Source organism: Neodiprion pinetum, chromosome 3 (genome assembly GCF_021155775.2).
Source record: "Neodiprion pinetum isolate iyNeoPine1 chromosome 3, iyNeoPine1.2, whole genome shotgun sequence".
Lineage (NCBI taxonomy): Eukaryota > Metazoa > Arthropoda > Insecta > Hymenoptera > Diprionidae > Neodiprion > Neodiprion pinetum.
In genome coordinates this window covers 27,621,997-27,634,601 of record NC_060234.1, presented here as the reverse complement: position 1 = coordinate 27,634,601, position 12,605 = coordinate 27,621,997, and the positions used below count along the sequence as shown (strand labels likewise).

The 12,605-nt window shown below is 34.7% G+C and overlaps 1 protein-coding gene across 18 annotated transcripts in view; it reads right to left on the bottom strand.

The window, feature by feature from the left end:
* Nucleotides 1-3,084: 3,084 nt before the first annotated feature.
* The window catches only part of bru3 (bruno 3), a 537,074-nt gene continuing 527,553 nt past the window's right edge, over nucleotides 3,085-12,605 (bottom strand). For 16 of the 18 annotated variants that reach the window (XM_069134114.1, XM_069134117.1, XM_046615173.2 and 13 more), the window contains 3 exons: nucleotides 12,181-12,339; nucleotides 9,797-9,981; nucleotides 3,085-9,045 (listed from right to left, as the gene is read on the bottom strand). In XM_069134114.1, coding sequence (XP_068990215.1) covers nucleotides 9,854-9,981; nucleotides 12,181-12,339 — 287 coding nt within the window. In that variant the 3' untranslated portion in view covers nucleotides 3,085-9,045; nucleotides 9,797-9,853. The remainder of the gene's footprint in view (nucleotides 9,046-9,796; nucleotides 9,982-12,180; nucleotides 12,340-12,605) is intronic. The other 2 variants (XM_069134108.1, XM_069134111.1) reach the window with 2 other exon arrangements.

The following is a 12,605-nucleotide window of genomic DNA, read 5'->3' as shown; positions in this document are numbered from 1 at the left end:
TGGCTCGCCATTTTCTATCATAGGTAGTCGTACAGCCGTAAGTACCTCAGAAGAGACTTTGAAATAATTTCACGGACGCGATCGGCCTGCAGGTGTAGAGGGTGAAACTTTCGGACGATTATATAGGGGTGATATACACTGTAAACTACCAGCCTATGATAATTTACGTAAACTATAGGAGCCTAGAGCAATCGCATCTATTATTGTACATGAATAATGGACCGCATATTTTCTATTTACATTGGCGCTCGCGCGATTTTTCGTTTTTTCCTCTTTTTATTATTCTCTTTTCTCATTTTGATATTCAATTACTTCTACTTTTATTTGTATGTTTCTCTCTCCGCGTGTGTGTGTGTGTGTGTGTGTGGGTCTGTCAATTTTAAAATTAATCTTTTTTCTCCTTTTACTTTACGTAATCGTTTCCGCGCTATCATAAGGAGCATACAATGTGTAACAGACAATACAATGCAACGACGCGTTGGAATAATGAACGCGTACGTTGTGTGCGTTTTGTGTATGCGGATTTTTAGTACGTGACTCGCATTGATTAAAATTTATGCAAAAATTAATAAAATCGATGCCTGCAATTACTAGATGTATCAGATGTATGTATGTATGTATGTACGTGTAATAAGTATACGGACTTGTAGATGTACGGATGCCGCGTGGGATGAGCTGATCGCATATTTAAGGTCTTGAGCGATAGCTCAAACACATCTATGTGTCCGGCATATGTGTATAATATAATATATTATATACACCATGTGTTTGTGAAATTACAAGTACCCGAGTATGGTTTAGAATGAGTGGAAAATACTTGTCGAAAATTTCAGCTACAAGAGAATAAAATAAAAAAATGAAAAATTGTAAATATATGACAGAGGATAAAATAAATCTTTTCACTCATAATCTTCTACACTGTATGTTGGACATTATAGATATCGTATGAAGCAGAACTCTTCTGTACACCGGATTGACGAGAGAGCGAGGTTCGACTTACTATGAAGAGTGCTCTCGAATTGACAGGAGCCAAGTGCACAAAGAGGGACGAAACTACGGACCTTTCGATAAACCAGGAATCGTCTTAAATTTATGATAAAAAGAAAAACGCGCACTTGATCCTCTCCATATTCGACTTCAGCTGTGAAGATGATATACAATATACATATATAAGTTTCGCGTAATTGATGCAATGATCAGATATATTTGCAAGCGTTAAGCTTATCCGTACATGGGGCGAGTCGGTACAAATTCCGAAAATAGCAGGCTGATTGGCGTCGTATATTGGTCAATTAAGGGGGCGCCCTGGTGGATTTCGACGTTGTCGTATACATCTCCAAATACCAAAGTCCGCGTATTTCAAACGCAAAAAAGGGTTGTACAGCCCCATTTTGTACACAATTCTGTACAAAAGCACTTTGATGCATTTTCATTTGACGCAGAAATAAAGAAATGCCATGGTTTTAACAAAACCGTAATATTGTAAATTCGTAGAATCCATGCTATTTCTTTATTTCTGCGTTGAATAACAATGCATTGGAGTGTTTTTGTTCGGAATTGCGTATAGAATGAAACCGTTAACCTCTTCTTCGCGTTTGAGGTACGTGGACTTCGATATTGAGATATATGTACGTCAACGTTAAAATCGACCATGACACTCCCTTAAGTTCCATCTATTCTCGAATTTTGTACACTCGCAACCTGTGTAGCAATGTCCAATGAAAAATAGTATAGCAGTATAGTAGTAGATACAGTGGCAATGACTTTAGTAAGGAAAAGACGCGTCGTTTTTGTTTCTCATCATTACTTTTTTTTTTTTTTTTTTGCCGTTTTATTTTATTTTATTTTATTTTTTTTATACCTCGTCATTTAAATATTCTTTTTTTTTTTTCTTTGTCACGCGATTTTATAAGTTGCGCAAATAATTGCAAAAAACATACCCTGTTTCCTAGAATCACAGACACGGTCGGGACTTGCGTCGACTGTGTTGTGACTTATTATGAGTCCAATTTAATTCCATTTAAATTGGGACTGTAACAGTAATATAATAATTACGCGTTACAAAACAGTACAGTAGTAGTGTATACAAGGGATTTGAATATTTTTAATTCCTTATCTTTATCTTTATTTTTTATTTTTTGTTCAACCATCCCTCCCCTGTGTTCCTCATATTCTTCGTTCTGCGTTTTTTTTTTTTTTTGTTCGCTAGCTGCCACTGAAATCCGGCATAAATACTGCAGCCTGCAGAGTCGGCATGTCAAAAGTCATGTACAATAAATTATTATTACAGAAACAGTCAATATGTGTGCGCGTCGCTATGACAGCGCGGATTTTGGTTTATGTGATTTTACTTTGTTATTATTATTATTATTATTTTTCCTGCTAACCGTTTATAAGTCTGCCCTACGTGGCGGTCATCATATGTATATACGAGAGTGGATGTCGGAAAATTAGTTTAACTCTCTGCTCACGTGATTCTGAAATATTCATTCATATGTATAATAATATTAATGACTCGCAGAGCAAAGTTGTGCTTTGACGTAACTGGCAAATCATATTTTTCTTTATCTTCCGGCTAAACGTTAAGGATATTATATGTTATGGAATCTTCCCGCACGAATTACTTGCGGCTTCGCGACAGCGAATATTAATTACTCGATGCCGGTGCCCGCTTCGAGCATCGACGACGTTTCGACTGTATCGTGTATTACGTTATATCATGAATATATATATATATGCGAGAGTGTGGGCACGTGTATACATATATATATATATATATACATATACATATATATATATAGGTTAGGTAGTCAGGTGGGTGAGTCAAAGTTGACCTTGATTCGCGAACGTGTCGTTTCATCGAGATCCGTATAACCGTATAAATTCAGTAAGACGAATGCGAAATTCTATATTTTCGCTATGTGTGTATCATGTAAAAATAAATTCAAAGTTGATTCCTCACTGATCACCTGTTGCCCATATTTATAATCATTATTATTCTCATATATTGGAATGGTAAGTAATATTTCTCTTTACATCGATTATTTCACACATGTATGTATATTAGCAGTATGCACACTACTCGGTTGTAGCAAAAACTTCTTTCTGGATAAAATAGTTTTTTTTTTTTTTTCTTTTTATATCATCAAATATCTTGGATTTACATTATTGTAGGTTATCAGTATTATCGGTTGTATCATTATTATTACTATTATATTATTATTATTATTATTAGTATTATTATTATTAGTATTGTTGTTGTTGTTGTTGCTGCTATTATTATTATTCTTCGTATTAATTATTATTATTGTGTTTATGTAATAATTAATATTATTTTCGTATTCATTTTATTATTATTATTATTATTATTATTATTATTAATATTCTTATTTTTATTATTACCCTTATAGTTATTTTTTTAATTTTGTTTACATACGATTAAACTTGTATTACTTTAAAAGCTTATATTGTAGTGATATTATCATTTGGTGCTTGCGTCGAAGCATTATACCTGTGTCTGTTTGTTTTTGACTTTGCATTTTTGACCAGGTATTTTGTTTAGGGTGAGGGGCGAGCGTATTTTTTTTTTTTCGTTTCACACATTTTTGTTTTTGTTTCTCCGAACAGACAACGTGTTTCATGGTTTCTGTAGGATGGAGATACGACCGCATCGTAGAACTTCATTACGAACGATCAAGTGGCGATTTATAAAAGCGAGAAATTTCTTGACACACACGATATGCAGTGCCGGAATCGATCGCGGCTGTCTTTTTATTTAAATATATTGTTCAACGGAGAAGTTGTCTATTACTCATAGATTCAATGTATTCGAGCTACGTGAAGATTTGAAATCCGGTCGATAAATATTCGATAATATTCGTTGCGGTACAATAAACGTTGAACTAATCGCGTAATTATGCTGCGGCTACAGAGGCGACACTTACGATTCATGTAACGTGTCGAAACCAACTAAATCGATAAAATCCATCGAGAGAAACCACGTCTCTAGTAGTATGTATATGTAATAATTATAGGTATCGCTATTCAGCAAGCTGAAGCCCCGTGCGTCTGAGTTAATTTGAAAGCTGCTCTGGTAAGAACTAATTATATATATATATATGAGGTATTCCACACAATTTCACCTAATCGGTGAAGGTCATCGACGCCGATCTTGGTGTCAATTTTTTTCTCAATTCGTCTATCGAAAAAAAAGAACATCCCTTGAGGGATTCTTGTGAAATTCAATCTCAATCATCCTTGTCCTCTAATCTATTTGTGTAAATAAATTCAGCTCGATAGCCTCAAATTTACGTAATTTAGAGCGATTAACTCGATTTTTCAAAATTTTGTAAAATCTAAACACCTTGAGGGATTCCTGTCAAATTCAATATCGATCGATCTCGTACGCTACCCAATTTGTGAAAAAAAAATTATAACCATAGCTTGAAATTTACGAAAGTTAGAGAGCGTACAACCATTTTTGTCACACACACACACACACACATACTTACGGAAAATCAAAATAAAAATGTATTTTTCAACGTCTTAAGACATTTTGAAAACATTGGCATGAAAATCTCAAAAAAAAAAAAAAAAATTTTCACGGAAACAAAGCTTCCTCTATGAGGAAGCAAAACAAAAAGAAACACCCATATTTAGAAATTTTCTACCTGAAAATATATTTGGCATAGAAAAGAAAAATCGTGATCTCGTTTTTATTTATATTGTTTGGGATATTCCGAAAAGTTTTTTTTCTCAGCAAACATGTATTTTTATAACATAAAAACTTGTCTGATTGAAGTTAAGATTGATTTCCGTAAGATATTTCCAATTTTTCGGCACTTATGATGGTGTAACTCCCGAACGAATCGGAAGTCCATAATTTCCTTCGGAGGAAAACTTGATTGTAACTGGTCGAATGCAAGTAAAAAGTTTCAGGAAAATCGAAGGTGTCGGAATTCAAAAAATTTTCAAAAATTTTTTTCAGAAAGCTCGGACCTATTGACACATTTTATACTTGTATCAGTTTTTGAAAAGAATGAAAGCTCTTGAAGATAGAGCCAGTTGAAAAAAGTCTGTTTGTTAGAAAAAGTTGAAAAATCTGAAAATTCATAAAATCGACACAGGTTGCCTAATCGAAAAACGGCCGAACACGTGTTTTTTTTCGATAGACGAATTGAGAAAAAAATTGACACCAAGATCAGCGTCGGTGACCTTCACCGATTAGGTGAAATGGTGTGGAATACCTCATATATAATCCTTATACGCACCAATATCGCGTTTTCTCAGTGTCTGTCTATATGTATGAGTCATTTATACCCGTCTGTTGTAACTCGACTGTTTACTCCAAGAAACCTGGCTACGCTAAATGGCTCTATGTGGTTTTATTCAAAATCCTATACGATAGGTATTCGTTTATTTGTTTATTTATTATTATTTTTATTCATTTTTCCACTTTCCCGATCTTATGTTATATAATTGATAGTTACATTATTATCTCCTACAGTGTATAAGCCCATTATTATATGTTGCTTTACTCATTCAATATCATATGGGAAATTAGGTGCTGAAATTTTATATATGTATATATATATAAGTAGGTACGCATATATTTATACACATTTTGTTTACTTATTTTCTTAACTTTTGTTACCTATATATCGCATAGATGCACACGGACATATATGTCTTCAATTATACAATAGGGATATATAATACGGTCTATATCATATGTAGATGACTTATCGTGTAATGTGGCGAAGTCTTCGCTAATTCTTTGGTATACTAACCGTTTTCATTATTGTTGTTAATATTATTTTATTATTGTTGTTATTATTGTTGTTATTATCATTATCATCATCATCATCATCATAATCATCATCATCATCATCATCGTCATCATCATTATTATTATTATTATTATCATTACTGTTATTGTTATTGTGTATTTAACTTACCAAAAGTGACAAGAACATGTGTGTGTGCGTGTGTGTGGTATGCGTGTGTTGTGTATGAGTTATGTATAAATATGTATGAATATATTATGTAACATAATGAAACCAATCGATAACCACAATAAATTCCGTAATTGCGTCTGCAAATTCTCATTTTTGTTCATACGTTATGCCCGTGTTTAATACGTTCACCCTTGTGAATCTTGAAGTTCAGTTTTCATTTCCATAAATAATTGAAATTATGTATACATGCTCAGGCGAGTGCCGGTTACACGTAGATTGGGGTCATCGGCTAGGCCTAACCCTGAGCTTGTGTCGCTCGGAATGTGCCAGAGCTCAGAATAACGAGGCGCAAATAAAAGGTGCCACTCTCCCCTTCCGTTTCGTATATATATATATATATGTATAATAGTGTATATATGCATTGTATATACGTACAATATTATGTATCTGTATATATCCTAGTCAATATTCAAATATATACATACAGATAATCTATATATACATTTACACATACACACATATATACGTATACAGTTGACATATGTATATATACGTATACATAGATACCGTATGCATCTTTTTTTACCATCATCATCATCATCGTCATCATTATTATTATCGTTATCGTTATCATGATTATTAACATTTTATTATTATTGTTATATTATTAATATTATATTATATTATTAATATATTATTATTATTATTATTATTACTATTATTACTATTACTATTATTATTATTATTATTATTACTATTGTTATTATTATTGTTATTATTATTATTATTATTATTACTACTACTGCTACTACTGCTACTACTGCTACTACTACTACTACTACTACTACTATTACTGTTATTGTTATTAGTAATATTATTAGTAATATTATTATTGTTATTGTTATTATTCTTATTATTAGATAGGTATAGTCGTAGTCATGTTAGTGGGCAACTAGCCTTATACATCATATATATATATATGTATACATAATATATGAATGCAAGTTGCATAATATATAGCTTACTCGCTTTTTTGCTAACAAAGTTTTGTTTCATTTTATTCCATTTTTTTATTTTTTGCCTTTGTTTATTTTCATTCGCGTGAATTGGCTAAAACTATATAATAATTTACTAGTCTCTAGTTTTGTTTTGTTTTTTTTTTTTTGTTTTTTTTTTTTAAACGTACGTTATATTTATGATGTATGTATAATAATTTTTTTCTTTTTTTTCTTTTTGAGTTAAATTAGTAGTTGGTACTTTGGTTGATTATTCCGCTAGATTAGATTTTTTTTTCTTTCCCATTTTTATATGCTATTTTGTTGTTGCATCGTCATCATCATCATCATCATCATTGTTATTATCATTATTATTATTACTGTTATTTTATTATTATTATTACTGTTATTTTATTATTATTATTACTGTTATTTTATTATTATTATTATTATTATTATTATTATTATTATTATTATTATTATTATTATTATTATTATTATTATTTATTGTTATTGTTATTGTTATTATTGTTATTGTTATAGTTATTATTAACAATTTTTTTCCCTCCTCTCGATTGTATCGTGCAAGAAAAATTTTCTGCCCGTGGTTTCATTCGAAATTCACTGATTTTTTTTTCCACTTCACCTTTTCTTGTCCTATGCCAATTTTCAACTTTCGAGATACTAACGATTTGATCTTACCAGTAAACGATCTTGAAGTTCGTAGACGAAGATTCCGCGTTTTGTGGGGTGACCGGGCGCGAACAATATCCATATGTTTGTATTATCATTATTAATAATGTTGTGATGTTCTATTTTTCACCTGTTTTTCCCAAATTTACAAACATCATTGATTTAAATTGATAATAAGCGAAGTTATCCCTTAGAAACACAATAAATAGACCGAAATTATGTACGTTCCACATGTATATGCATTTTAGAACTTGATACACGTTATGTTATATTTATATTTGCATCATCGAGACACCACGACATTGATTTTTCATTGTTCAATACGGTCAAACTTTCCACGAATAAAGACGAAAACTTCCGTTTGCAAGAAAAAACATTGATTTGTTCTTTTCAATCACAGCCTAGTTGGAATTTCTCGGGCTATGCAACCGGTCGGAACAAAATGATAATATATAATATAATTTTCACCCTGCGGTCCGCGGCATCTTCAACCTCCATACTTCAACAAAAATCTCGTGGAATATTGTCTTCCCTGTATCTCGCTCCTTCTCCATTTATCCTTTAATACTTCTTCGTCAACGTTATTTACGCATTGTCAATTGTCTGCCTATTTGCTATACTGTACCGTACTGATTGGCAAAAATGGTCTATACAACTCTGCAGTTTTGTCAATATACATATCGTACACGTTTGCATTGAATCGAATCAATTCAATATTCAGTTGGGTTCTCACAACATACCAAAAAAACATTAGCGATCAATTTTCGTCACATCAGTCTATATGTATGTATGTATGTATAGTGTTCAAAAGGACGCGTATCGCGCTGAGGCTGATTCTGTTCTCGAAAAAGTTGCCTGCCATTTGTAACATGAAAAACTGCAGTCGTTCAGGACCGTTCAGTTTGATTTTTAATTCTTATCGTTTTTTTTTGTTCTTTTTTTTTGTTTTTTTGTTAATTTTTTTTTCTTTTAAATCCTTGCAACGGTATATAAAATCTACTATACCTTATAATGTCATGTTATGAGAAAAAAAATTGATCGGCTTATCGTACAATGTAATGACTAGCTGTCACCTGCGCGAAAGCGCAGCACCTGTATATGCTCCTTGCGTCACTTATATCATAATAATTGGTATAATAAGTTATTAGTATGAGAGTATAATTATTTATTAATATGTTAGTGGTATATGTGATATAAATAATCTTCCCATATCCTAATTCCACATTCCTCCTCGACCCTTGTGTCATCCTTGGGTAGGTAATAATTAAGCTTTCTACTAACCTCTAAGAATTAACTAACTAGTATACTAGGTTGTTACGGTGGGGAACATCGTAGCGATGATTCAAACTCATCACATCTGATCGTCGAGCGTCCGTAGGGCTCGCTCTATCGTGCAGCATCTGGAAAAATGAGAAAACTCTATCTCGAATCCGATCCAGTCACACTCCGTTATCGATACCACGTCCGAACGACCAAACATTAATTCTCTAAGCGGTTGGATGGGAAACAAGGTGACCACGTCGACTTATACTATTTACTTTTAAAACCTTCACCTCGAAAGAAAACCCTATCAGTTGATTCGTCAATCCTCTACGAATCTGTAATTGCTTCAATGCATCGTGGCAAATTTATCACCGAGCATTGAGGATCAATTTCACCCAAGCGCAAGTCTCAATGTTTTGAACAGTACACTACATAGCTAATAATACACTACATAGCTAATAATACCTGTATAAACTGTACATGTATGTATTATACCAATTCTGGTGTCTATGCACAGGTGCTCTTGCACCTCTATAGAATATATACCGGAAGTAAAATAAATAAATAAATATCCATAATAAAAAGAAGTAGCTTGGACACAATTCTATTCCTCTTGCTGTATTTGGTTACGAAAACTGAATGACTCCGTTACGTATAACGGATCTTGCAAATATTGAAAACAGCACTTTTACTTCTTCTTCACTCTAATACATTCTGTTACAATTCATGCCTCTACTCCATTCATCCCCTCTGACATGCATTCGAGAGTGATTTCGATATCTTTTACGATTGGAACGCGAGGTCATCGGCTCAAAAACTTATTATATATCTTATATTATATATATTATATATTATTATAAATCGGCTTGCAGGGTTGGATTAACTTACCCTGTAGCTTATGACGTAGGGCGCGACCCGGCCAGATTGTCTAGGCTAGGACGTGGGTTAGTACGGCCGGTTGGCATCCTTGGGCCTTTTCAGTTGGACCTTCAGCCGCTTCATCCCAATCTGGAAGCCGTTCATCGACTGGATCGCCGCCTGTGCACTCGCCGGATTGTCGAATGAGACAAAGCCTGCGGAAGGAGCAGAGTCACGTGTTAAATACGTGTACGAGTTCGAAGTTGGGTGTTGGAAAAGATATGGAAGCAATGAATGGGCTCGCAAATTTATCCCTTCAGGGGAATCATATTATGGAAGGACATTGGTCTGCTTTGTTATCCGCGAGCTGATTGCCCTGCGCGGCAATCTTTCGAAACGAGTTCCTTTATCAGGTAAAGTTTCATTATGAAATTTCGACTTTTCTGCAGGGCGATATCGTAATTGAACGTTTCCAATCTAAATGGTCACTTAGGAATAATGACGAATTTCGAGTCAAGAGTAAAAAGTTTTAATGAATGGTATTATCTAAGTTCACCGTGAAAGCGATAATGAAACGATGCTCATCTCTTCTGGGTGAGGCTCGTCGTTCCTGCTTTACGTGAATGCCAATTCCGAACGACCGTTTACGATCCTCAAATCTCTATTCAACTGAATATAACAACCTTTCCGCCAATCTCAGCTCTATCCACTGAAACTCAACTCGAAGCAATCCGTAAATTCGAAGTTCGATACAGATAACCTAATGACAATCGTTATTCGTGAATTGCAAAAGAAAAAAAAAAGTTTTTCGTATTGGTAATTGTCGATACGTAATGATTCGCAGTGTATCTTCAAATGATTTGTGTTAAGAGATCACATGCCCGATTATGCCGAGCTTGTAAAATCGGTATCATCTATCTTGAACAGCCAACAACAATGGCTATTCTTGTGAAAAGATATGGGAATTACGCGATACGATATAACCAAATTATAATCACGAATACGCTTCGCATGCAAAGGTAGCGTATATAACATATTATATACGTAATATACATATGGATTAATTCGCGCAGAAGATCTCTACGCAGATTGAACCTTTGTCCTGGTTATCAACATGGTTCGTAGTGCCTAGTTCGGGGCTTCGGCGATAGGCCTTCGGTACGGTACATATATAATATTATATAAAGTATATATACGTCATCGCGAAGCATAAAGGAACCAAGGATCGAAGCTCGCAAAAGTAGCATATTTTTCTTTGAGGGTGAGTTTCCATGCAGTGGCCGTCGGTGCAGCCTTTCGTTCCCTTCTTCTTCTTCTTCTTCTTCTTCTTCTTCTTCTTCTTCTCCGTCGTGCTTCTTTAACCGTTTGGTGATAATAGAACCGAAAAGTATGAGGGGATGAAAGAAGGAGATATTTGAAGTTAGATGGCTCCAGATAGCGCACGAATCGGTGAGCTCATAAAGATAAGATCGGCCGGAAACATCCTTGCAGAGTTGGCGAACCGCCCCCGAATGGACTTTGAACCGTGCGTTGCCCCCTCTCCTAGATGCTTGTCGCAGCCCGGATTTCCCTCCCCGCCCGTTTTGAACTTCCCGAAATCTAGTCCGGATATGACGAAAAATATGGATACGCGAGGGTTAATCATCGGTTATTAACGAGGAGGAACAATTAGGCGCGTGTACAACACGCGAATGGAACCATAGCTCTTTAATCTTGAACGAATTGTACAGAAATCCGACAAAAATATAATTGAATTGAATGGCATTCGGAAGGGCGTGGGGTCCATTCGCCCGTTCATCCGCTTGTGCGTTCATCCATCTGTGAATCCGAGTGGACATGATTAATCAAAGGGGTGCGTCGCTCTTTTAATATTTTCCCCACCGTGCGCATGTTCGTGTACAAAAGGGCCGCGATAGCATTGAAGCCAGTTATATTACGAGGGGTGCAGAGTCGGTCCGCTTATATACGCACATCCGCACACAACAGCCGTACAAGGGTGTCGGAAATTCGTCATTTCTTTTTCCCTCTTCCCTCTGATTTTTTTTTCTCTCTTCTTTTACCCCTGCCCTCCTTTTTTTCACTGTCCTTTTTAATTCTCCCGACGGAGTATAATTACGTTTGGAGTAGGTACACGATCATATCTGAAGAACGGGGGTCGAAGCCCCGGCGGCCGTCCGGACGAAGTACGTGGAAAATGAAAATTAGAAAAGTTCTGAACGTTCGTGCACCTATTGAAATACGCAGAGAGAGAGAGAGAGAGAGAGAGGGGGGGGGGGAAGAGAGAGTAAGAAGTATAGAATAAAGATATACCTCCAAACGAATTGGGGGACATTTTTTTCGCATCTTCATGTATGCCGGATATTATAATTAATTGAAGAAAAAGGGAATATGAATTTGTCGGAACGAGTACTTACCGAAGCATTTGCTTTGGTTGGTGGCGCGATCGATGAAGACCTTTGATGAAATGACGTTCCCGAACGGCATGAACATCTGCATAAGCTCCGGATCGCCGAACTCTTGGGGCAGGTGGTAGATAAACAGGTTGCAGCCCTCGGGTCCTGAGATAGAGCATCCTACCATATAAATCAGAGCACATCTAAACATCTAAACTTGAAGTATAATACTCAAGTTAGAATGTTAGTTTTGGATGAGTTTGTTCTTTGCGTGATTCGTGATACTTAATAATGTATATATATAATATATATATATATATAATATATATAATATATATATATATATATAACTGATCTATGAACTCTACATATTTTATTATCGGGTTAGAAAATATTGCAGCAATAACGCGGAGCAAGAATCAATTAATCAACCGATAATTATTAAT